The sequence below is a fragment of the Pogoniulus pusillus genome, chromosome 2 (genome assembly GCF_015220805.1).
Source record: "Pogoniulus pusillus isolate bPogPus1 chromosome 2, bPogPus1.pri, whole genome shotgun sequence".
Lineage (NCBI taxonomy): Eukaryota > Metazoa > Chordata > Aves > Piciformes > Lybiidae > Pogoniulus > Pogoniulus pusillus.
This window is the reverse complement of record NC_087265.1, coordinates 20,816,491-20,842,480: the sequence shown is the minus strand read 5'-3', so window position 1 is coordinate 20,842,480 and position 25,990 is coordinate 20,816,491. Positions and strand designations below refer to the sequence as shown.

The following is a 25,990-nucleotide window of genomic DNA, read 5'->3' as shown; positions in this document are numbered from 1 at the left end:
GCCAGGGCTTGCTTACCCTTATTTGGGCAAGACACTCACAAGTGCATAAACACCTGTGAGTACCTGTTTATCACTTTGGGAGGGGACATAATGGTCCAAGCCTTTGTTTTCCTCCCACCCCTGCTTCCCCATCTGCAGAAGGGTGGGGCAAGCTAGGACATGTGTTAGGACTACTAGCTTTCCAGGTCCATTGTCCACAACATTTGACTGGAGTGCAGTTAAAACTCTGCCATAGATCACTTTTAAAAACTTCTGGAGCCAGAATTGAAGAAAGGCTTGTGTAACTCAGAAGTAATCTGGCCAGAAGGGCAGTGCTCAGGAGGGTGTATGTCCCTTCAAGCTCAATGGATGGGAAACTCTCTTCCTTTCCTCCCTTTTATCCAGTCCATGTTTAAAAAAGAAGCATTCCCAGGAGGCTAGAGTGAAATACAGGTTCTCTGCTTGCCATGTAAGTGCTGTTTGTGATATTGCCTCTTGATTTCTGTCCCACTGGATCTTGAATTCTCTTCTGAAGAGTTGAGCAGACTCAGCAAGAGTCAGAAGCTTCTCTGTGGCTGGGTTTGCTAAGGGAACCAAATCACAGCTAACGTATCTCATGAAAACCAGCAAGCCCAGCTTTACAAGGCAGGATTGCTTTGCCTTCAGACTGTTAAAAATGGTTCTGCTAAAGCAGTGGCTGCTTTTGAAAACAGGCCACTGCTTACAGCTTCCATGTATTCCTGCTAAGCCAAAAAGTGAGGACACATGTCTTGGGTTTATTTAATTTGGTTAGGGACTGCATCTGAAGGACTTGTCTTCTGGGAGAGGTCACAGTGGACACCACAATAATACACCAAGAGAGCTACCTGGGTTTGGGTTGGCCGATGCAGGCATGAGAGAGAGAGAGGATGACAGGCTGAATTAGTCACCCGTTCCACTCTGTGTCAAAGATAAGGTACTGAATCCTGACAAGAGAGTGGAAATCAGTAGCACAAGAGTTTTCTTGTACCTACCTGGCCAGCAGAGGATCTGGGTCACCAGGCAGAACACTGTGTGTGCTCAACCTCTCCTGCTCAAAACCTATGTGCCATTAATGCACAATCTGCATTGTTGCCATATTATTCAACTCATGAAATCAATATATGCCAGTGAAGAGGCTTAATGACAATTCCTTTAAAAACTGCCTGTGGAATGTATAGGCTTTGGTCTCTAAAGCAGTGTATTATGTAAGTTGGTATGTCAAAGATTCTCTCTGCTCTCAGAAACACCCAGAGAACAGGTGTTTTTTTATCCATGCCTTGGGCTGAGCTTCCATTTGTTTCCAGATAACTTGTCAAAAACACTGAGGCTTGGCTCCTTGGGCTGAAAAGTGACAATTGTATTTGAATTGTTTGAAGAGAGAAGGGGAAAGACAGAAAGTGGCATTAGGAACAAAAAGTGTAAAACTTACTTTTCTGAGAAGTGTAAATTCCCATGAATGAGGAAAAAAAACAAACAAACAAAAAAAACCCACCCCTTTGTCATTCAGGGAAGAAAAGACTTATTTTAAAGTATTTTTCAGCAAAATTCTCTTACCTGTGTATAAGATATTCATTAGTCACAGGTAAAGTAAATTAGCAAAATAATAGCAAACAGCTGCGTTCTTTAGAACAATATAAAACATTTCATCAGCTTCCTTGAGCGAAAACTGAGACCAACAGAAAAGAGACTGCTAAAGAAAACATGTTAAAAACAGCCAAAGAATTAAAAGAAGAACCAGTAAGTTTTTGATTCAGCTGAGATCCAGCTGCCAAGATGGAAACGGCATGCACAGGAGGTAGAGGGCTCACCTTGCCATGACCTCAAAGGGAAGATAATGGTTGGACTTCTTTCACAGCTGATTGAAACACCTGGCAGCTCTCTGGCAAGCAAGCACCATTCAATAGACTACAAATAAGCTATTTCCATCCATTTGCCATATCAGTATAAGACAAACTTACTTGATTTGTGTAGCAATCACCTATTTTTTTCTCTCTCTCCCCCCCCCCCCCCCCTTTCTGTTTTCCTCTTGTTTCCTTCACAGAGCTTTTCTCCACAGTATGACTCCTATGACGTGAAGGCTGGCTCAGCTGGCATCGGCTACCCACAGCCCATTGTAAGATGATAAAGACTTTTTTATTCCCCCTCCCCAGCTCTGTCCTTTCTGTTTTTTTCTAAAGAACACATTCTCTGCTCGCAGCTTACGCCTTGGATGTGTGTGTATCCTGGTTTTAAATTAACAGGAGAAGTCGTAATTGCAGTGTTGCCTGCAAGCACAGTCTGATGTCAGGCAGCAGCTTGCTTGGCAAAATCATTCTGGAAAGTAACTACAGAGTATTTGGGGGGAGAGGGGGTGGTTTTTCCCCTCCTTTTCTTCCTTTTCTTGCCTTCTTTCTTCATAATCTATAGTGTCTATCCTATGGCACAGGAAATTCCACCTCAACATAAGGAAGAACTTCTTTACTGTAAGGGTCCCAGAGCACTGAAATGGACTGCCCAGAGAGGTTGTGGAGTCTCCTTCTCTGGAGACTCTCAAGCCCTGTCCGGATGCGTTCCTGTGTGACCTGTGGTAGATTCTATGGGCCTGCTCTGGCAGAGGGGTTGGACTTGATGGTTTATGCAGATCCCTTCCAACCCCTGCGATCCAACCCCCCTAACATCCTGTGATCCTGTGATTCACTTTCTTATGCTGCCTAAACATTTATCCTTTTTTTTTCCTTGGATACCTTCCTCATTTATCTGCTATGATGTTTGACTAATTGCTTCCTTCCCTTCTGCAACTTTTTTACCTCTTCCACTGCCCCTGAGCTTTCTTTAACCAGTCAGCAACATTTCATCTCTACTTACCATGATAGTCCACATTTCACTTTTCCACAACTCAAATTGGTCTGATAACAAGTGAGTAAAAACCTTTCTTGTAATCTATTTTTTTACCCCAGAGGCAGTCAAAAGGTTTTCACTTGTTCTTTATTTTGGTTCCCTTTTTGTTTTTTTACCAACAACCATTCAGGTTGTGTACTAAGGATGCTTTTCTCAGGGTTTTTTAAGTGAGATAAAGCATGGATTGCCTGAAACAGTTATGCATGAGCCACAATTCCCATCTGAAATAAATATGAACCTTGCACCTCATGATTTTCCTTTTAGGCACCGGGATTTAGAGGTACTTGCCACTGATGACATGGAGTTGTTCTGGGTTCAGCCAGTCAGCTCTCTAGAGGATGTGGTGAATTTGTATTTGAAATGGCTGCTGCTCCATTAAGCATAATCATTATTTTCAGCCCAATGCTGCATAGCAAGGTTTGGATACTGTGTGTTGCAAAGTATCAAGGCAGTGCCAAGGAAATATGGTGTTTCTCAAGGTGCAAGGATCACCTTGTGAGATAAATTTTACTAGTAATGACAGCTGCTTTTCCTGAGAGATAATGTATTGTTTTCTCATCTTGATTTTTACCTATTTATCACTACTTCCTTTATTTGTTAATGTGACCTTCCACACATTGGTCTCCTTCAGCCATCTGGTTTTGTGTTTGTTTATTCACTTATTCACATTCAGCTCCTCATAGTTTTTGCCCTCAGCTTATCCTACCATCTACACTTTGCTACTCAGTATCTTAATACAAGATGTGCTAAACCAGGCAGAAGCCAAGATCTCTCTCAGCTAACAATTGGAATCATAGAATAGCTTAGGTTGGAAGGGATCTCAAAGATCAGCTAGTTCCAACCCCCTGACAGAGGCAGGGACACCTCCCACTAGAACAGGTTGCCTTATCTGACCTGGCCTTGATCATCTCCAGGGAGGAAGCAGCCACAACCTCCCTGTGCAACCTGTGCCAGAGTCTCACCACCCTCACTGGAAAGAACTTCTTCCTAACATCCAGTTTAAATCTTCCCTCTGCCAGTTTAAACCCATTACTTCCCATCCTGTCATTACAAGACCTTGCAAATAGTCCCTCCACAGCCCTCCTGTAGATACTGGATAGCCCTCTCCAAGGTCTCCTCGAAGCCTTCTCTTCTCCAGGCTGAAGAGCCCCTACTCTTGTAGCCTGTTCTCACAGGAGAAGTGCTCCATGGCCTTATTGTGGCATTTTAACTTGATGTACTTTGTGACTGCTAACACTCTGATCTCTGGATTTGGTTTAAAAATCACTAAATTTACTTTGGCACCCTGGAATATTTTCAGCCAGGGTTCTCTGCATGCTTCCAGATCTCTTATGGTTTCTTACGTGGCACTGTTGGACTACAAACTAAGTAACGGAGCAATTGCAGGCTCAACCCCTTAGAACTCAATACTGCTTGCCATTAATGTTACATAGATTAATTTATTTAGTAATTTGTAACTTTAATGTGTCAATTTTCAACTTAAACAGTTTAACTAAATTGCAGGCTAATTGCAGGCTCAGCCCCTCAGAGCTCAATACTCTTTGCCATTAATGCTACACAGGTTAATTTATTAATTTATACATTTAACTTACCAGTTTTCAACTCAGTTTGACTAAATATCCACACCTAAATGATTTGGATGGGTAGTAAGATTAAAAATGCCAACTATAACACCGACATCTGGCCACGAGTGGTTACCATACCTGGTATTTCCTCAGTCACACATCTCTCCATGGCTGTCCACTGCTTGCAGACTGATTCCTGTATATTGCTTGGTGCTTTCTCTCTACCTGTTCATGTAACCTCCACCCATTTGTCTTTGTCTCTTTCCATCAGTGAAGATATTCTAACTAAAATTGCTTGCTTGCCCACAGCCTGGCAGCAAAACAAATGTACCTAACCGTCGGTTTGTCTCTTCGGTGGGCGCCTTGGAAAACAATAATCTGTTTGATTATAGCTGTATGTCTGATCAATTGAGGGCTTGATGGCTTCAGTTTGTCTTGAATGCAGAGTTATTTTACACCAAATGAGGTCTGACAGCAAGGGGCTGTTATTTAGCAAGAGGCTAACTGCTCTGCCACTCAGTGTGCTTCTTATCCCAGAAAGTAGCAAACATTGCAAATATTCTCCTTTTTTATTTTTTTTTAGCCAAAAGAAAATCAGTGATCTCATATCTGTAGTGTGGTAGTGTACTACACCATGCATCCTGGCATAGTATAGCAGTCCTACTAATCTTGTACTGCAAAACTGAGGTTCAGGTAACACCTGTAACAGAAGACCTGCTCTGACCCAGCATGGTGGTGCCCCATGGAACACGTTTTGTGCAATACTAAGCTGTGGAGTGTGCTGCCAGCACTGCAGCATACAGTGGTTCTTTCTGTAATTCACATGCTTCAGTTGCTTGGGCTGGGTCGAACCCATGAAGAGTCAAAAGCTTTTTATTAAAGGAGCACAGAGAGCTGCAATAAATCACTGTTCTAATTCTCAGGTTTTCTGGTTTGCAGTATTGTAGACTCATAGAAGGGACTTTCAGAGATCGAGTCCAACCCCTGTGCAAAGCAGGGTCACTTAGGGCAGGGCGCACAGGAATGCATTCAGGCAGGGTCTGAAGATCTCCAGAGGAGACTCCACAACCTCTCTGGGCAGTCTGTTCCAGGACTCCTTCACCTGCACAGTGAAAAGTTCTTTCTCCTGCTGAGATGGAATTTCCTGTCAGTTGACATCTGTTGCACCTCTTTCTGTCATTGAGTATTGCTGAAAAGAGATTGACTCGATCCTCCTGATAGCCACCCTTCAGATATTTATAGGCATTGATAAGGTTTCCTCTCCACCCTCTCTTCTCTTGGCTAAACAACTCCAGGTCTCTCTCCTCATAAGAGAGTTCCTCCAGCCCCCTAATCATCTTCTTAGCCCTCTGTCATTGTTGCTACAAGAAGTAGAATCATAAGAAGTGCTGCTTCGTTTTTTACTGCACTGAGTGCACAGCACCATGGATTTGTCCCTGTGAAAAGTGATTTCACAGTTATTGGTGACTGATGCAACTACATTAAGTTTTATGGCTATCCTGCATTAATACAATGACTAATTTTTAATCTACACTACAGAGTGGCTTTCCAGGACCCCCTGGCCCCAGCGGCCCCCCTGGCCCACCTGGTCATGCAGGTCCACCGGTAAGTAAAGTGAATCATTTTGTAATCATCTCATTCTTTTCTAAGAGCTTCTCCTTTTCTCTGTCAAAAGTATTAGGTACATCTCCAGCCACTAAGCCTAGATAGCATTCTGAGGAACTGAATGGATAAATGTCCTCTACATTTAATGGGGTTCTACAATCCACACACAGCCAAAGCTAAGGGCTGGGCTTTCTTCAGCCCATGTGTATCTCTGCAATTCTGTGGGGTGTCAGCTAAGGTTGTTTTAAGATATGCCACTACCTATCATCCTCTATTAACAGCCCCAAACATTTATTCACGCAAAAAATTAACAGGAGGTGAAGTGGGAATCCCAATACACAGTGAAGAAGCTGAGTTTTTTTGATGTATATCTCATTTTAGAGGAGCAGGTTTGGAGGAATAGTCTACTTGCTTCTGTTAACTTCATCTTTGGGCATTTGGTGGCAGTTCTTGACCACCACCTTCCTTACAATTACAAAATATAGTGCCACTGTGCATGCAATTGTTCACATCTTAACTGGGGATTTTTTTTGCCTCATTATAGGGCTCTGCTGGATACCAAGGCTCCCCTGGAGAACCAGGACAACCTGGCCCTCCTGTACGTATACATTATCTACCACTATATATGTTAAAGGCATGAATCTGTGCCATCACTGGAGTGGGCTGAAATTCTGCAGTTCATCCTGCACCTTTACCATCACATATGCCAAATGTGCAGATGTTTCAATGGCACCTAATGCATTTTTCAATTGGAAGAGGCTTCATATCTTTTATTATTATAATTAATATTCATCAATTTTCTGCAGGGACCTCCAGGCCCTATTGGAATGATAGGCCCAGCTGGTCCACCAGGAAAAGATGTAAGTTCACTACTATTATTGGTATTATTATTATTAAATATATTACACCTGACATATTATTATATATTAAAATATTATTATATACAAGAATTAATATATTATATAACATGTGTTATATATAATATTATACTATTTAATAATAATGATGATAATAATCATAATCATCATCTTCATAAATGGGAAGGAATAACCTTCACTAAATGGTAATACAGCAGAGGATATTGATACCATTGTATTCAAGAACTGTTAACCCCTCCCTGTTCCTCAATTTGAGAGACTAGATTTGGCCTGCATTACACATAAATGTCCAGCCCCCAAAAAAAGTTCCCATTTTAGTGGGCAATTTGAGAGGCACAATTTTAGTAGACACAGATATGGCCTCACCAGGGCAGAGTAGAGGGACAGGAGAACCTCTCTCAACCTACTAACCAAAGCCCTTCTAATCCCCCCCAGACTGGCATTGGTGCTCCTGGCCACCAGAGCACATTGCTGGCTCATGGTCAGTGTCCTATCCACAAGGACTCCCAGACCCTTTTCCCCTTTTCTGCCTTTCAAAAGATCAGTCCCCAGTCTATACTGCTACATGGGGTTGTTCTTTCCCAGGTGCAAGACTCTACACTTGCCTTTGTTGAATTTCATTACATTTCCTCCTGCCCAACCCTCCACCCTGGCCAAATCTCACTGAAACTGTCACCCTGCTGTCATTTCCCCTCAGTGTCTTTGGTGGAAGTTTCACCTGCTCATTCAGTCTTGCCTTGATCTGCTAGGACAGGTTCTTTGCCACTAACCAAAGCAGCAGAAAACTAGTAAAAAAAATGAATCTCTTCCAACAGGGTGAACCAGGAAGACCAGGCAGAAATGGAGACCGTGGAATCCCTGGATTACCGGTATGGGAAAATCCCCCAACAGCAAGAGTCCTTGAATCAAAACTTTTTCTTTTCCCATTTGAAGTTAGTCAAGTGAACTTGACCTATAAATGAATGTTGGCTTGCGCCCTTCATGCAGTACCTGATTGATTAGTCTTTCTATATTTGTGCATTTAGGGTCACAAGGGACACCCTGGGATGCCTGGGATGCCTGGGATGAAAGGTCAACGAGTAAGTGTATATTGAGTATAGTTGAGTCTGCTTCTTTCCTTGAACTATGATGTGGCACTGTTGTGCTCTTTCAGTTATCAATTTCCAGGTGAACAGACTAAGTAATGGCTGATTTCTTCACCTCCCACAAGAAATAGTGTTGAATTTTATCTAGTTACCTCCACTGTAGAGCTCCTCCCAAATGCTAGGGCTGAAGCATCATTTCCGCTCTTTACTAATGGCCATGGAGAGATGGAGGATCCAGAACCTTCTTTCAGAAAGAGTTCCAATAGCTGATAGCACTCACTGTTAAAAATGTGCCCCTTTATGTTGAGTTTTAGCTTGCAGCTTAATATTTAACTAAGAATTGAGTTTTCCAGATGGAAGGGGAAAATTGTTCACAGATCTGCTTTTGCTTTCCCACAGGGCTTTGATGGAAAGGATGGTGCCAGAGGTGAAAGCGGTGCTCCTGGTCCAAAGGTAAAAACCCACAGTGTCATCTGTCTTTGTCAGAGGTAGAATAACATCCTCCATCATTTCTTATGTTGCACAATTATGAAAAGAAATACAAAATATTCAAAAAGCTCTTTGAATATCTCTGAGAAAAGAATGAGAATCGTTTCAAATGAGTTAGACTTTCTGAACCACCTCATGTCCTGGGTTCCCAGCAGTAATAAAAGTTGAGATTCCAAAATGAAAGGACATGCCTGCATCACCTGACTTTATTCTATAATACTGAAAGACTGAGCTTCCTCATTATTCTTGTCTTTTTTTTTTTTTTTTTTCCTGTTTAAATGTTTTGTCCTGACACTTGTTTAGGCTTCTTGGACCTCTGGCCCTTGTTCAGACTTCTGGCACTGGTGTAGACTTCTCAGCCCTCACAGACCTCAGTTCATGTTGAGGATGCACAGAACCAGACAGAAAGGGACATCAGATTGGACTTTCTTCTTTCTCTGTCTCTTCTCTTGAATAAACCAATAGATACTCTCAGCAAAGCTCACTCTGTCATTGGTGTTTTCTTCCCACCACAGGGTGAAACTGGTCTTCCTGGAGCAAATGGATCCCCAGGCCAACCGGTAAATATGTGTATCCTCTGGCATTTAACTGGAAGTGCCAATGGCATCTGCTGGTTACCTGAGTTAGTCATCTTTATTTTGGCTTTAATTGCCCCAGCACATGCCTGAGTGACACTGAGACACTCAAATAAGAGCAATATCTCTTTGCTTGGCTCTATCCTTTTGGAGTTTATTTCACAGAGTCCTTATGTTTTCTAGGGACCCCGAGGTCCAGCTGGTGAAAGGGGAAGACCTGGGAATCCTGGTGGCCCTGTAAGTGTTTGCAACTCTTGTTCTGATCCAGAAGTGGCACATGTTTTGTTTCAAAAGGTTGAAAAGTTCCTGCTTTTCACAGACTACCTTCTAACAATTGTTATGCAAAGGGTCCAGAGGAGGCCAATGAATCTGGGGAAGGGCATAGAAAATGAATCTGATGAGGAGCAACTGAGGAAGCTGGGGCTGGTTAGTGTGAAAAAAAGGAGGCTATGGGGAGATCTCATTGCTGTCTACAGCTACCTGAAGGGATGTTGTGGAGAGGCTGCTGCTGGTCTCTTCTCGCAGGTAATTGGAGACAGAACAAGAGGGAATGGCCTCAGTCTGAGACTAGGTAGGTTTAGATTGGATATTAGGAAAAAGACAGTGATCAGGCATTGGAATAAGCTGCCCAGGGTGGTGGTTGAGTCACTGACCCTGGATGTGTTTAAGGGTTATTTGGATGTGATACTTAGAGATACGGTTTACGGTGAATCTTGTAGAGTAGAGCTCTAGGTTGGACTTGGTGATCCTTGGGGTCTTTTCCAACCTGGATGTTTCTGTGATTCTGTGATTAGAATGTGTGAAATCAGATACAAAAGCTTTTCACTCCTCAGTTCAAGATGTAAACCTTCTAACTCAGGACAGTTTCACCACCTAGTTCTTTTTTTTTTTTTTTTAATTAATAGATCACACACTGAGGGAGAGTTCAGTGTTTCAACATAAGCTCAAGGTTCAGCCAGGAGGAATGGGGAGGAGGAGCAGAAGCAAAGGACATAGCAGAAAGCAGAGAGAGGGGAGGGAAAAATACAATCTCAGAAGTAACTGGCAGGAAAAAGATAAAATTGCTCTTTGACTGAGAAGAGGACCTACATTCTTTGCTCTGTAGGGAGTCATAGTTTTTAGTGTCCAGTACAATGGCCAAAACACAGCTGAGCTCTGATAACCAGCAGCTCATTCATACGAACACTACATAACCTGCTCAGCAGACCTGGTCCAACATGCCTACAAGAGAGACAGCTTGGTTTAAATCATACCACTGTGTGTTAAATTTTGGGGAGTGAGACTTTAGTCTCTTATGTGAAGCAGAAGTCACCATTACTTTGAAACAAACACTCATTGTGCTCTTATTTAGTTAACCTTAAGAACTGTGCCATGGTCTAGCCTTGAGCTCTGTGGTAAAGGGTTGGACTTGATGATCTGTGAGGTCTCTTCCAACCCTGGTGATACTGTGATACTGTTCTCACAGAGGAAGCTTTGCAACTGCTATTTCCTTAAGACATTGAATAATACGAGTACCTTTTTTGCACCTTGCTGTCTCCTCATTGCAGTACAAGCCTCAACAAGTGTTGGATATTCCATCCCAAATTCTTTAGTTCATTAGTATTTTAAAATTTCCTATCTGAGGAATTGTTGGGTTGGTCAAGTAAGTGAGAATGTACAGACAGAAAAAGGTGGTCTGTGGGTCATAGGCACTAAAGCATCCTGGTTCTGTGCCCAGGGTACTGCTCTGTATTCAACACTTCTCTTCCTCCTCTTTAGAAGGAGGCTAGATGTGGCACTTGATGCCATGGTTTAGTTAATTGAAAGGTGTTAGGTGATAGGTTGGACTCGTTGATCTCAAAGGTCTTTTCCATCAGGGTTAATACTGTGATTCTGTGATTTTTTTCTGTAGGGTGCCCATGGCAAAGATGGATCTCCAGGAGCAGCAGGCCCACCTGTAAGTTGACTTACAAATATTTGACTCTAAGTATTTGTGTTGCTCAAGTCTAGTTACTTCCAGATGGTGTTCTGCAACGCCATCAAACCCCAAACTTGGGATACACTGCTTTAAGAAAGAGCATTTTATAGAATTATATTTTGTAGCTCTGCTGGTTATGATACTTGAAGCCTACAGCACAAGAGTAGAGCTTTAACACTGTGAATCAGAAAAATGCATCCATTCCAAACCAGACTGTTCTTAGAGAATGCAGAAATAGATAGAATTGCTCTTATTTGTGCAGAGCAAATTTAGAATGACCTAGATTGGCTTTTGGATTTTTCCCTCCCCCTCCTGCACCTTATGTATATATAATTAGAACCTCTATTTCATATTTCATAGCTGTGTTATTTTGTTTGTTTGTTTGTTTATTTGTCTTATTTTGCAATGCAGAAATTGAGCTGAACATAAAAATAAGTGAGGGTGACTAAGATGTAGGCATCATGCTTTAGGAGCAGCCAAAGTTCTGTGGCATGATTTATATTTGCTGTTTTGCCAGGTGCTTCTTTGCTCAGAGAAAAGCCTCATCATCAGGCACCATTTTGTAAACTTGATTAATTCCACGTGGCATTAACTTTTTTGCATTTTAATAGTATTTCTTTCACTTTTAAGGGTCCCCCAGGTCCCCCTGGAACTGCAGGATTTCCAGGCTCTCCAGGTTTTAAGGTATTCGTCTATGGGATTTGACCCCTCCTCTAGTTAGCCATCTTCTGCCTCTCTACATCTTTGTTTTGTGTGTCCTTTTTATGGCTTCTGCTGCACTGCTTGCAAGCTTAGAACTGAGGCATTTTTACAAGCAAACCCTATCCTCATCACCCTCATGAACACTCACCCCAAAACACCATTATTTGGGAGACCTACTGCTTTCTGCTGCAAGTGAGCTTCCCACAACTAAGGGAGTTGTGCAGCAAGTGATAGTTGCCATGCACGGGTTTTGGTTTGGCTCTTGCACTCAGGGCATGATGGTAATAACCTACTTCCCCAGTCACACAAAGATGCCACTGTAGAAGAAGAAACTATGAAGCTAATACATATTGCCCTGGAGACAAGACTAAAATGCATTTGTTTTCTCTTTGCACTTTATTTCTGTAGGGTGAAGCTGGTCCTCCAGGTCCTGCTGGTGCTAGTGGTAGTCCTGGAGAGAGAGGAGAACCTGGTCCTCAGGGTCATGCTGGGCCACCTGGGCCTCAGGTACATAGATACTACTTGGGAACTGAGGAGTGTTGTGCCACCTGCTCTTCACAAAACCCTGTATGCCTTTTGGTTTAATCTTAGGTTAGCAGCATTGGTTATTTATATATTTACTGTTTCAGGGCCCTCCTGGAAGAGCTGGAAGCCCTGGCAACAAGGGTGAAATGGTGAGTGCTTCTCATATCAATGTCACCCATACCATCAAAGAACAAAGACTCCTGAATTCCCTTAATTGCTTTCAGAAAAGGTTTAGTAACAACCATTACTTAGCATAGTTGTTAAATATTGCATTATTATTTGTTATGGACTACTGATGGCTGCCTTTAGATCTGGCAGAGTCCAGACAGCAAAACTCTATGACTGTAGAGTATCCCCCACCATCAACTAAGGGACCTTGTGCTAAACACAGCCCAGGAAATAATGTTCACTAATCCAGCTCTAGCTTACATTCACATCAACCCAAAGTAATTCAGTCTCTTCAGTATCCTCACAGCTCACGGCTGTCCGGGGACAATAGAAGGCCTGGTAGCAGCCCTAATCATCAGCAGTCCCTTAAAGCTTGAGTCTGCAACAGCAGTAGGAAGATGCAAATCTATCAACCTATTCTTTAGCTCCTATAACACCATATTTGTAGCACTGTGCTGCTGAGGGTTGCTGTTTGGACCAGGCAGAGTCTGACAACTCTCTTCATCCTTGTCTACTGTTTGTAGGGACCTTCTGGTATTCCTGGTGCTCCTGGTCTGCCAGGTGGCCGTGGTCTTCCTGGTCCTCCAGGTACAAGTGGAAATCCTGGAGCAAAAGGCTCTCCGGTGAGTTACTAATATTCATTAGACTGATTGTACAAACAAAGATGAAGCTAGCAGTTCTGATAGCATAAAAAAACAAAAACAAACGTCAAAACCAAAAACATTGACTTCAAAAACATTGAATTTCTCCTACTCACTTGAGATGGCACAATAAATTATTTTATGATAAAATCTGGTAATAAAAAATAATAAATTGATCATAAAAATAAATAAATAAAACCAAATAAGGTTTGATAGTAAAAAAATGAAAATATTTTTTTACAAGCAGCTCCTCTAAAATGGCTGTTAGACAAAACCTATTCTTTTCACCTGTTTAAACTCCCACAATCTGACCCCACAACCCGTGACACCTAGTGAGTTACACATACACTTCTACTGGTATTTACCCCAGCAGGCTGTTTTCACAGTATCACAGTATCATCAGGGTTGGAAGAGACCTCACAGATCATCAAGTCCAACCCTTTATCACAGAGCTCAAGGCTAGACCATGGCACCAAGTGCCACGTCCAACCTTGCCTTGAACAGCCCCAGGGACGGCGACTCCACCACCTCCCCGGGCAGCCCATTCCAGTGTCCAATGACTCTCTCAGTGAAGAACTTTCTCCTCACCTCGAGCCTAAATCTCCCCTGGTGCAGCTTTGAGGCTGTGTCCTCTCGTTCTGGTGCTGGCCACCCGAGAGAAGAGAGCAACCTCCTCCTGGCCACAACCACCCCTCAGGTAGTTGTAGACAGCCTTACAACACATGAAGTGCTTTGTCACAGAAAATACTCAGGAACCTTGAGCAAAAGCCTCAGTGATGCCTGAAATAGCTCAGAAACAGTCACAGAGCTTTCCTCAGTGGTGTTTAAGCTTGGATCACTCCTTTACTGCATTGTTAAGGAGCCCCTTGCAATCTGCATCCACCTTCAAGCAGTGCACACTAACTCCTTTGCAGAATGTGAAATAACAGAAATGAGTCCATTTGAAAGATGCTGTGTCTACTTTGTCATATTTTAGTACATCTAGAAGATGTATGGCAATGCCCTGTTGAAACCCATCACTTAATGGAAATTCTCTCCTCTTTAGGGAGAACCTGGTAAGAATGGAGCAAAAGGAGATCCAGGCCCAAAAGGCGAGCGGGTAAGTGGTTATATAATTGTCTTCAGAGACTTCTTCCAAGGAAGTCTGACCTGATTCATGTCCCCATATTAAAGGTGGGGGTTTATTTTTGAGATCTCTGACTTCCCTGTTGGACTTGCCAGGGCGAAAACGGCACTCCGGGTGCTCCTGGGCCTCCTGGTGAAGAGGGCAAAAGGGGTGCAAACGGTGAGCCCGGCCAGAACGGCGTACCCGGTACACCTGGAGAAAGGGTAAGCTGCTGCACCATGCACATGAGGTGCATCTCGAGTTAATGCAAAGACAACAAAATCTGCTGTTCAAAACACTTTGACTCCATGTTTGCTCTCAGCAAATTCCAAATGTGAACCCAGGTTGCTGTTGTGGAGGCAGGAATTAATGTGTGACTGAGTCGGGAATTTTATACAAAAATAGTTATTTTTATTTTCCCAAACACCCGCCCCCAAAACTATATATACACAAAGATTAATTTAGTTTAATTAGCAGATTGAGTTGCTTGAGAATATCTACAGGGATACCATCAATAATCTGACTATTTTGGAAGTCAGAAGTTGGAAAAGGCTTTAGCTATTAATTAATAGCGGTTTTCTTACTAATAAAGTTGAGCTGAGCCAAAATAACTCACGATCAGGCTGACCTCCTGGTGAGGTCTGTCTCTGTCGTTCCCTTTTCAGCAGCCGCAGGTGGATCGTTAAAGGTCGTTAGGCTTACAAAGGTGTCTATGGGTGAAGCAATCCTTTGAAGCTTTCTGTATTCAGCTTAGGTGAGCGAGGGGGGGGGAGAAGTCTCAGGCAGGCATGAAGGCTCAGGCAGGGACTAACTCCAAGGCGGAACCCCCGAAGGTGGGAAGCCCCCCAATTTATACCCTCGCTAGACAAAGGGCAGAGTTACCACACCTTAGGCGCGAAAGGGCACAGCCAATCCCAGCCAGATCCCAGCGCGGGTGCTTCAGGGGGCACTCCTCGTGTGGGCAGGACCCCTTTGCTCACCCCCTTCATGGCTGCGGGGCAGGCAAGGGGGGGGAACCAGGCGGCTTTCCCTCTCCCCCGAAGTCACGGCAGGAGAGGAATTTAGGGGTGCACAGGACTCCAGGACAGTTATGAAATCGGGGAGAATTCTTATCTAGGTGCCCAGCTGAAATACAGCACTCAGGCTTATATCAGTCTGAAAGAAATTGATTTATGTAAATATAATATTTACGTTAACATAAATAAAACATATACATTATATATAAAAATATACATTATACATTAAAATATAGGGCTAGGGTGGATGAGGCCTTGAGCTACCTGTTCTAGTGGGAGATGTCCCTGCCTATGGTGGGGGGCTGGAACTAGATGATCTTTGCAGTCCCTTCCAACATGAACCATTCAATGGTTCTATAAATATAATTTTATATATATATATAAATTATTTTTATATATACACATGCATGCATGTATGTGTATAAGTATCAGTAATCACTTAGACCTGCAAGTTGTATTGAAAGGTCTGTGCTGAAAAGCAGCCATAAACTGTGAGAAGTATAATAGACTGCACCAGTACAGGCTGGGAGGTGATCTGCTGGAGAGCAGCCGTGTGGAGAGGGACCTGGGAGCGCTGGTGGATAACAAGTTATCCATGGGACAGCAATGTGTCCTTGTGGCCAACAAGGCTGGTGGGATCCTGGAATGCGTTAAGAAGAGTGTGCCCAGCAGATTAAAGGAGGTTATCCTCCCCCTCTACTCAGCCCTGGTGAGATCTTGAGTAGTGCTTTCAGTTTTAGACTCCCTAGTTTAAGAGGGCAGGGATCTGCTGCAGAAGGTCCAGCAGAGGGCTAAAAGGATGATTAGGAGACTGGAGCATTGTCTGATGAGGAGAGGCTGAGGAACCTGGGGCTGTTTAGTCTGGAGAAGTCTGAAAGGAGATTTCATAAATGTTTATAAATATCTGAGGGCTGAGGGTCAGAAGGGAAGGGACAGGCTCTGCTCACTGCTCCCTGGGATAGGACAAGGAGCAATGGGTGGAAGCTGCAGCACAGGAGGTTCCACCTCAACACAAGGGGGAACTTCTTTACCGTAAGGGTCACAGAGCATTGGAACAGGCTGCCCAGAGAGGCTGTGGAGTCTCCTTCTCTAGAGACTTTCAAGGCCTGTCTGGATGTGTTCCTGTGTGACCTGAGCTAGATTATGTGGTCCTGCTCGGGCAGGAGGGTCGGACTGGATGATCTCTTTGGGTCCCTTCCAACCTCTGACATCCTGTGATCCTGTGAAGTACACAGGGCAACAAGTAAAATACGCAGACTATGAAATTTATCTCTCAGCCAACAAAAATAAACAATGACAAAATTCCAGCTCTGGAAAGCAAAATTAGGGCAAGTTCTTCCACATTCAGCATAAGTCAACAGCTTTATTACCAACAGATCTTACATGGCAATCACGTCAATGACAAGAATATTGTCAAGGTGTGTTCCATGTAACAGTATCTTCACTGGCCACGGGTTTCTGGGGTGGTAGATATGCTGACTTTCTAAAGAGCTGTTTCACAAAGCAATTCCTGATTTGATTTGTTCGACAAAAGAAACCGAAGGAAATGTTTCCCATCTATCTAGAACTCCATTTCCATCTATTCCTGTCACAATAACGTGTCCAATGGTACATAGTTTAGGATAAAACCACCAGCTTCCCTTTTCTAAGTCACATTGACATCCATATTTTGTTCTTTAATTCGGCAGGGCTCCCCTGGTTTCCGCGGCGTACCTGGTAGCAATGGACTTCCAGGAGAAAAGGTATAAGTCTTCCTCTTAAAGCTCCCAACTTCTGGAGAATCCCTGTTTGCATGGAAAATTTCTGATTCAGTGGTGATTTCCTAGCTGTCAATTCCAATATCTCTTTTTGCTTGTTTGTTTGTTTTTAGGGTCCTGCAGGTGAACGAGGTAGTCCAGGCCCTCCGGGCCCCAGTGGACCTGCAGGAGAGCGTGGGCAAGATGGAAACCCAGGTCTTCCCGGAATGAGAGTAAGACAGGATGTCTCCATGAAAATCAGATCAACTCCATCACCTAACTTCTATTTGTATTAGAAAGGCTGTGGTTAGGAGATCAAGAGAGGTTCTCTTCACCCTCTACTCTGTCCTGGTGAGGCCACATCTGGAATATTGTGTCCAGTTTTGAGTGCCTCAGTTCAAGAAGGACTTCCAGGTGCTGCTTGAAAGAGTCTAGCACAGAGCCACAAAAATGAGTAAGGGAGTGGAATGACTTCCTTAGGAGGAGAGATCGAGGGAGCGGGGGCTCTTTAGCTTGGAGAGGAGGAGACTGAGAGGTGACCTCATTCGTGTTTATAAATATGCAAAAGGTGAGTGCCAGGAGGATGGAACCAGGCTCTGCTCAGTGATGTCCAATGAAAGGAGAAAGGGCAATGGGTAGAAGCTGACGCATAGAAAGTTCCATGGAAACATGAGGAAGAATTTTTTTCACAGTGAGGGTGATAGAAGACTGGAACAGGTTGCCCAGGAAGGTTATGGATTCTCCCTCTCTGGAGATATTCAAGACCAGCCTGAATCCCTGTGTGATCTGGTATAGGTGTGATCCTGCTCTGGCAGGGGGGTTGGACTGAATGAGCTTTTGAGGTCCTTTCCAGTCCCTAACCTTCTGTGATTCTATCAGAGATGCCTCATCTGAGCTGATATAGTAGAACCCAGTTAAAGAGTATTTTCTGTTAATTCCTTTAATTTGATTACATATTTTCATAGTGCAAAAAATAATCAAGCGAAGACATGGGGCACTGAGAGAACATCTGTCACAAGTGGGTGAGCAAGCTTAGGTGAAGCTAAGCATGCTCCTCAGTTCTCACTATCATGAGATATGGCTTTAGTGTGACATAGTCCTGGATGATTTACTATATTATCTATTTCCAATTGATTCTAAAATACATTATACTTCCTGTACTGAATAGGTATTTAAGTTATTGTATTGAAATATCTATATATTTCAATAACTATTTAAACTGTCAACTAAAATGCTATATAAATTGAATCAAATTACCTCTTCAAAGTGAATTTTTCATTTAGACAGCTGAATAATATACCCATGCTTAGTTTTCAGTGTACTCAAATATTAAATTTATTGCTGATTGGCAATTAGAGGAAATAATCTTTTGGTTAGAACTCCATAGTAAACACCAAGGAGATATGGGGTTGGAACTAGATGGTCTTTGAGGTCCCTTCCAACCTGAACCATTCTGTGATTCTATGATTTTCTGGGATAACCAATTGTGGCAAGACAGACAGAAAGTAACAGCATTCTATGACCTGTACTAACAATCAGCAACTGTTGGCAAAAAAGAAGGCAATGAAATTCAAAAGTCAGCCTGGCTGCAGGCTTCTGGGAGTTAGCTAAGCAAGGTTTTACTGGAAATGACAATGAAGGATTTCACAGAATGCATCTAGTTGGAAAAGCCCTCGAAGATCACCCAGTCCAACCCCAACACTAAATGGTCAACACTAAAGTGGCATCTCTAATAAACTAAAATATGAAAAACACCAATCGTGTTAACTAAAATCAGATGTAAGTTGTCTTTCTAAGTAGGTCCACATGGTCAAAATTGCTTCATTGCTTGATTTCCAGTACCTGAAGGGGGCCTACATGAAGGCTGGACTCTGTTTACAAAAGCCTGTAGTGATAGGACAAGAGGCAATGGTTAGAAACTAAAGCAGAGCAGGTTTGGATTGGCTGTTAGGAACAAGTTCTGTACCTTGAGCACTGCAATAGGTTGCCCAGGGATTTACATTTCGATTAATGAGGTTAAAGATCAAGCAGGGAGTTGAAAACGTTAATTTCTCTTTCTATACTGTAACTTAATGCTACACATTCTAAAGTGAGGAAAAAAACACTTTTTTCCCCTCCAATTGCAGGGTTTGCCCGGAATTCCAGGAAGCCCTGGGGGTGATGGGAAGCCAGGTCCTCCAGTAAGTACCTTGTGCAAGTATTTTCTCCTAGCCCTCCTCCTGACTTTACCCTCATCCCACAGCCTCTGTGTGGCAGGTTGTTAACACAGTCTCTTGTTCAGCAGTGGTGGTGGTGGTGTTTGCTTTATCAGAGCACTTTATGTGCTGCCTCCTCACAGGAATATTCCATTAATCTTATAATTTAATACTATTTAAAACACAGAGTAGACAGAAGCTTAGTTGATATTCCAAACACATGATACGCTCTGAATGTCTTCAGCTTGCTCTCACCCTTACTTGCTCATTAATGAGGCATGAATATTCACCTCTTTCACCTAACAAATGCCATAGCTTTATTTCTTTTTTTTCCTCCTCATCCCAGGGTAATCAGGGTGAATCTGGCCGCTCTGGTCCACCTGGTCCTCCAGGCCCACGAGGTCAGCCAGGTGTGATGGGTTTCCCTGGTCCTAAGGGCAATGAGGTGAGTGGGATTGCTTCAGTTCCTCTTGTACTTATGCTTGATCAGTTCAGTGTTAAAATAAATTGGCTCCATAGTGGGGTTATCTCATGCTGTGGCTTTAGGTTACTGAGTGCTGACCGAAACAGGGAATTTAAGTGTGACTTTCTCTCTTCTAAGGGTGCACCAGGTAAGAATGGAGAAAGAGGCCCTGGAGGACCACCTGGAACACCTGTAAGTCTTATTAACATTTTGTTTAGTAATAGCATGCATTAGATCGATTGATAATCACAGAAATATCCAGGTTGGGAAAGACCCTCAGGATCACCAGGTCCAACCTAGAACCCTACTCTACAAGATTCACCATAAACCATATCGCTAAGCACATTCGAATGACCCTTAAACACATGCAGGGTTGGTGACTACAACCTGGGCACACTGCTGGCTCATATTCAGCTCCTGTCTATTACAACCCCCAGATCCCTTTCTGCCAGGCAGCTCTCCAACAACTCTGCCCCAAGCCTTGTAGCATTGCTTGGAGTTGTTGTAGCCCAAGTGCAGGACTTGGCATCTGACCTTGTTGAAACTCATCCCATTAATGCTGGACCAGTGATCTAGCCTATCCAAGTCCCTCTGAAGAGCCTCTCAACCCTTATTCAAATCAACCAATAATAATTCAGTGAGTCTTGTAAAAATTATACTAACCCATAACCACAGCCTAATTTTGTCTTTGCATAGGGTCCTGCTGGCAAGAACGGTGATGTTGGCCTCCCTGGTCCTCCTGGACCTACTGTAAGTGTGGAAGTGCCACCACTATGGCAGTTATGATTTACTGCCAAAGTGGTCTGACATCTATAGATAGAAACTGTGAATTTAGGGGAAGGAAAATATTTTTAATGATATGAAGAGATATGCTTTTCTGAAGATGAATACCATTATTTTAATAAATTAATGCTCAAAAGTTGGTTAGGAGAATCTGGCATTGGGTATGCATGGTATAAGTTGAAATAAAAAGTCAGAGCAGCAGCTTTGAGAGAGCTACCATCTTTTCAAATGGAAGCATATTGTTGCTCCCTTTAGCCTTTAGAGTATTTTAAATTAGTATCAAGTACAAATGTGATTGCTGAATTGCAACTCAAAGCTGGAGTGAAGAGAGCAAATCCCATACATTAGCCTTTGGGATTGTGCCATGTCATCACCAGATGAAGACAAGGACTTGTAGATGAGAGGTGGAGCGATGCTGCTGTTTATATGTTGCAAAAGTCTCAGACAATTTCATTTATTTGGTTTTTTTTCCTCCTCTTTTTATTTGATTCTAGGGTGCTTCTGGGGAGAGAGGAGAACCAGGACCAGCAGGTCCTCCCGGCCTCCAGGTTCTGTCTGTTTGCTGTTCTTTGTTTTGTGAAGCATCTAAAGATTTTCACTAGGTTGCATGCCATCGTATTTTGAAGTAAGAAGCAAGATAAACCCAAAATAACAAAAGTTATTGCCTAGTACTCCATAGTTGCAAATCAGATGCTGGCCCAGTAAATGGTGTTGCACAAAACCTCTGCTTATCAGATCAGTACCTCCTCCTTCACAGAGGAGTTGGAAGGAGTTTGGAACACTTTCATTGAAAAACCAGACAGTTCTGCTAGATAAGAAACAGCATGATTTAGCTATGTAATATGAATGATAATACTGTTCCTTCACACAGGGGTTGCCTGGTGGACCAGGACCAGCTGGAGAGAATGGGAAGCCTGGAGAACCAGTACGTGGGAATTGCTTGTTTTTTTCCCAAGTAACAAAATAATACAAGAGAAGGACTTCCTAGATTACATTTCCAAATTCAGACCCCTATCAGAACTCTTCAGATCAGAGAAATCTGGGTTTAGGGATAATAGACAAGAAAAAGAGGGTGCTAATCATCATGTAAATTTCCTAAGTGAAGGACATGGATCAACTGCATTTCTTTTCTCATAAACAGGGGCCAAAAGGTGAAATTGGAGGACCCGGGTTCCCAGGCCCCAAGGTAAATATGCTGGAATGGCTCTCTAATGACCTTGTACTCAGCACTGGTTAGGCCACACCTTGAGTACTGTGCCCAGTTCTGGGCCCCTCAATTTAAAAAAGGTGCTGAGGTGCTTGAAAGTGTCCAGAGAAGGGCACCGAGGCTGGTGAGGGGGCTGGAGCACAGCCCTGTGAGGATAGGCTGAGGGAGATGGGGATGTTCAGCCTGGAGAAGAGGAGGCTCAGGGAAGACCTCATTGCTTTCTATTACTACCTGAAAGGAGGTGGTAGCCAGGTAGGGATTGGTCTCTTCTCCTAGGCACCAGCAACAGAGCAAGAGCCTCAAGTCTCAAGTTCTTCACAGAAAGTGTGATTGGCATTGGAATAGGCTGCCCAAGAAGGTGGTGGAGTCACCACCCCTGGAAGTGTTTAAAAGGAGGCTGGATGAGGCACTTAGTGCCATGGTTTAGTTAATTAGAAGGGTTAGGTGATAGTTTGGGCTCGATGACCTCAGAGGTCTTCTTCACCTGATTAATTCTGTTCTTCTGTGGTACAAGTGAATTAACAATGGCTGAACCTGAAAGCAAAAAATGACACATTTCTCTGTCACAGGGTGAAAATGGTATCCCAGGTGAACGTGGTTCACCCGGGCCTCCAGGACCTCCTGGAACAAGAGGTGGGCCAGGTCCTGCCGGCTCAGAAGGTGCCAAGGTATCCACAGAATTGTTGACTTTCCCACTCTTATGCCCTAGCATTCAACCTTTCTTTCTTTCTTTGTTTTTTTTTCACTAACTATTTTTGGCTGCTCTTTAGGGTCCTCCTGGACCTCCTGGTGCCCCTGGAGGCACAGGGCTGCCTGGCTTACAGGGAATGCCAGGAGAAAGAGGAGCTTCTGGAAGTCCTGGGCCAAAAGGAGACAAGGTAAAATACTCACAGTCTATGCTAATTTAGTGTTAGCTTCCCACAGGACACTGGGTTTGTTCATATCTGCACTGGTGGCTTGGTTTCAGAGGTGATGATGTGTGACAGTGCTGTTGACTTAGTAGAGTGGTAGGGGTCCTGTATGTTAGAAATAAAAAGATTTTTCACCTGGTTTATTAGGTGCTCAGATATTCTGCTGTGCTAGATCTCTATGGGGAAGTGGTCATCCAAACAGATCTACTGAACCTAATAAACAATGAGAATAGTTCAATAGTTCATGGGTAAATAGTTTGATACAGACTTCATTTTGAATCAATTTGGGAGTGGCTCTCCACCAAAGCATTAAGTATCTGCTGCTGAATACTGAGCAGATCATCCCCGATTTTAGACTCAGGATCACAGTGAGGAAATATGGTTATTGGTTCACCCTCAATAAGAGATCTTCTCAATAATGTTTTCATTCTTCTTCCCCTCCCATTATACTTGCTCTTTTAATGCTTTGTATGTCTCATGCTTGTTAGGGAGAGCCTGGTGGCAAAGGTGCTGATGGCATTCCTGGTGCGAGAGGAGAGAGAGTGAGTAGCCTTTAACCATCAGCAGTTTATCACACAGCTTCATATAGTCTACACTTAGAACCCGAGTGAACTAAGGGCAAATACAGACCAGCTAGGAGAGGTAAAGTGCTAATCCCATTGTGTTACATCCCAGCAGTGCAAAACTGCTTTTATGCATTAAATTGGACTTAATACTGGGCAGCCTGATTTTGGGGTGGGGGGGGGGTGTGAGCTGGAGGGGGTTGAGCTAGATGACTTTTGTAGGTGCCTTCCAACCCAGACCATTCTATGACTATAGACATCCAGATAATGGAAGGGAAGACACATATAAAACTTCAACTTGTATGAGTTGGGGGGAAAACAATAAACAAAAAAGTAATTCACACCACAGGGTGTGCATTGAGTTCTGAAGAAAGAAAAATGTCAGGAGAGGTTGAACATGTAGTGAAGAAACATGGAGCAATTATCTCTATGAAAAGTTAGGGCAATGGATAACTTTTATTGCCTACCATATAAAGTTGCCTATCAACTTCAGATGGGTTTGGGTTAGATTTAGATAGGGAGGAGGGGGAAGAGAGAATCAATCAGCTGGAGACCTCTTACACTGCAATATGATATGATTATTAGGTGATTACTGGACCATTGTTTCAAAACACAGTGTACAACAACACATTGGCATTGTAGACTTATCTTCATCTAAATATATGTAGCAGCCTGTTTACACTGGAAGGTAAATGATCACAAGGGAGGAAACAACATTGTCATCTTTTGGTACAAAGTATGTTATTTTCTAATTGCTTAGGGGAATGTAGGTCCCATCGGTCCTCCTGGTCCTGCTGGCCCACCTGGAGATAAGGTAAAGCATCCTCTGTAATGATGCCTGATACTGTAGAGTCACACTGGTGCTGTCTCGTGGAAAGAAGGACAACATCTAGCAATCATTCTTGTTCCTTACAGGGAGAGACTGGCCCAGCAGGTGCCCCAGGTCCAGTGGGTTCCCGTGGTGGTCCTGTAAGTGAGAATACTTTTCTCTGAGAGCACTTTTTCTTCCAGTATGACTTCACTGTGGCTCCTTTAGCCTAGAACAGGCATCAACATCGCACCTGCCCTATCAGGAACATACATGGCTTCAGTTCAACATAAACCAAGAATGCTCAGCTTCTGTTGACTCTTGGGATTTACAGATGCTAAGGACTTTTAACACTGCAAAGAGGTTAGAGGGCTGTGGTGACAGAGCAGGGCAAGAGTGTGAGCAGTAGTTGATTCCGCCTTATCTTGCAGTTAAGTAAACTTAAAAAAATACTTTTATATTTACATTTTATATTTAGATTGATAAAAGAGCACATTTGGATCTCAGCTCTGTCTGGGCTCAGGGTTTACACAGTTGTAACTGAATAAAAGAGTGCCTTTGGGGCTCAGTTGGCTCTGGGCTCAGTTTGTCACACCTCAGGAAAATGATCAAATAATTCCTGAACAGTTTTTTTGAAAGCTCAGGAGCAGCTTTTGTTTTGTTTTGTTTTGTCCAAAGTCTGATAAGACAAAGAAAGTTCAGTGGTATTCATGGGAGTATTCTCTAACTTGGAAAATTAAGCTTCTCAACATCTTCTACTGCTCATCTGCTGTTTTCTACAGGGTGAACGAGGAGAACAAGGCCTTCCTGGACCTGCTGGCTTCCCTGGAGCTCCAGTGAGTAAAAATACTTAAAAGCAATTGAATGTGGCTATCAATTTCTCTCAGTTCATCCACATCTCAGAAAGGCTTGCTATAACCCCTTTAACATTTGTATCTGCTACATATACTTGATTCCTTTGCCTCTCTCTCTGTACTCAGTCACTCACAGAGCAGCATTTCTTTATCCTTCCCTTCCTGCCCTGCTAGGGCCTTGGAGTTAAACCTCATTCATGTGAAATGTAATATTTAAGTTCCCTTCAGAAGAGCATCTGGATAAAGTTTCTCATTACAGTGATCTAACTTATAGTTTTGGAGTCATACCATAATATTTTTTTCTGCAGGGCCAAAATGGAGAACCTGGTGGGAAAGGAGAAAGAGGCCCACCTGGTCAAAGAGGAGAAGCTGGACCCCCTGGAGCTGCAGGTCCACAAGGTGGTCCTGGTGCACCAGTAAGTTTTTGCTGTCCCTTATTGCTACACTCCACTTCTCCACTTCTCTCTCAGCCTCAAAGTGGCTGAGCCCAAGTGAAAGCATTCAAAGTGCCTGAAGCTTGATATAAAGTCAAACTATTCATCAGATAATTTGCTTTATCTCTTTCCTTCCATGTAGGGCCCACCTGGTCCCCAAGGAACGAAAGGAGAACGTGGATCTCCTGGAGGTCCTGTGAGTATCCCCTCTCTGATCTATTCACTGATAAATTTATCTATTGCAGCAAATGTGATGGAAATGAAACCAAAAACCTGCAGTGATTTTAACACAGACAAAAACAATTAAAGTGTTCCAGGAGGAGCAATTCATGTTGAGGTGTTTAGTGATCTGGATCTCACTGATTTTAATACCAGTGAGGTGCCAGAACAGCTTTTGGCGCAATGACCCAGAGATCTAAACTGGTTTATCTCAACAGTTACTAGACTCAGATAGCATCTTTGCCAAGTTTCCAAGAGCCCATTAGTTGACTTTTGAGGAACACTTGGGACATTTCCTTGCAAAACCTAAATGCATTTTAAACATTTGTATAATTCTTCTTCTGTTCCAGGACTTCTAACTCAGGTTTTAAGCAAACCACCTAAAATCTCATTTAAAGTTATATAAAAGTCAATTTGTTCAAGTTGTTCCAGATTTCAGGAGATGGCAACTAAAATCATCAATTCCTTACAGGGTGCTGCTGGTTTCCCTGGTGCCCGTGGTCTGCCTGGTCCTCCTGGTAACAATGTAAGATGTCTTATCCCTCTTTCCTTTTATTCTTACCTTGTGGATGTATTCAGACATATTCACTATCTTAAACTGTGATGACAGGATAAGGTTTAAACTGGCA

The 25,990-nt window shown here is 43.1% G+C and overlaps 1 protein-coding gene across 1 annotated transcript in view; it reads left to right on the top strand.

The window, feature by feature from the left end:
* Positions 1-25,990, top strand: part of COL3A1 (collagen type III alpha 1 chain) — a 73,053-nt gene that overhangs the window by 31,621 nt on the left and 15,442 nt on the right. Inside the window, exons 5-38 of the mRNA XM_064158034.1 lie at positions 2,042-2,113; positions 5,982-6,047; positions 6,592-6,645; positions 6,854-6,907; positions 7,741-7,794; positions 7,951-8,004; positions 8,410-8,463; positions 9,015-9,059; positions 9,258-9,311; positions 10,966-11,010; positions 11,662-11,715; positions 12,142-12,240; positions 12,363-12,407; positions 12,951-13,049; positions 14,113-14,166; positions 14,289-14,396; positions 16,877-16,930; positions 17,059-17,157; positions 19,051-19,104; positions 19,466-19,564; positions 19,721-19,774; positions 20,279-20,332; positions 20,860-20,913; positions 21,237-21,290; positions 21,507-21,551; positions 22,142-22,240; positions 22,343-22,450; positions 22,972-23,025; positions 23,807-23,860; positions 23,962-24,015; positions 24,637-24,690; positions 25,017-25,124; positions 25,285-25,338; positions 25,834-25,887. Coding sequence (XP_064014104.1) covers positions 2,042-2,113; positions 5,982-6,047; positions 6,592-6,645; positions 6,854-6,907; positions 7,741-7,794; positions 7,951-8,004; positions 8,410-8,463; positions 9,015-9,059; positions 9,258-9,311; positions 10,966-11,010; positions 11,662-11,715; positions 12,142-12,240; positions 12,363-12,407; positions 12,951-13,049; positions 14,113-14,166; positions 14,289-14,396; positions 16,877-16,930; positions 17,059-17,157; positions 19,051-19,104; positions 19,466-19,564; positions 19,721-19,774; positions 20,279-20,332; positions 20,860-20,913; positions 21,237-21,290; positions 21,507-21,551; positions 22,142-22,240; positions 22,343-22,450; positions 22,972-23,025; positions 23,807-23,860; positions 23,962-24,015; positions 24,637-24,690; positions 25,017-25,124; positions 25,285-25,338; positions 25,834-25,887 — 2,217 coding nt within the window. The remainder of the gene's footprint in view (positions 1-2,041; positions 2,114-5,981; positions 6,048-6,591; positions 6,646-6,853; positions 6,908-7,740; positions 7,795-7,950; positions 8,005-8,409; positions 8,464-9,014; positions 9,060-9,257; positions 9,312-10,965; positions 11,011-11,661; positions 11,716-12,141; positions 12,241-12,362; positions 12,408-12,950; positions 13,050-14,112; positions 14,167-14,288; positions 14,397-16,876; positions 16,931-17,058; positions 17,158-19,050; positions 19,105-19,465; positions 19,565-19,720; positions 19,775-20,278; positions 20,333-20,859; positions 20,914-21,236; positions 21,291-21,506; positions 21,552-22,141; positions 22,241-22,342; positions 22,451-22,971; positions 23,026-23,806; positions 23,861-23,961; positions 24,016-24,636; positions 24,691-25,016; positions 25,125-25,284; positions 25,339-25,833; positions 25,888-25,990) is intronic.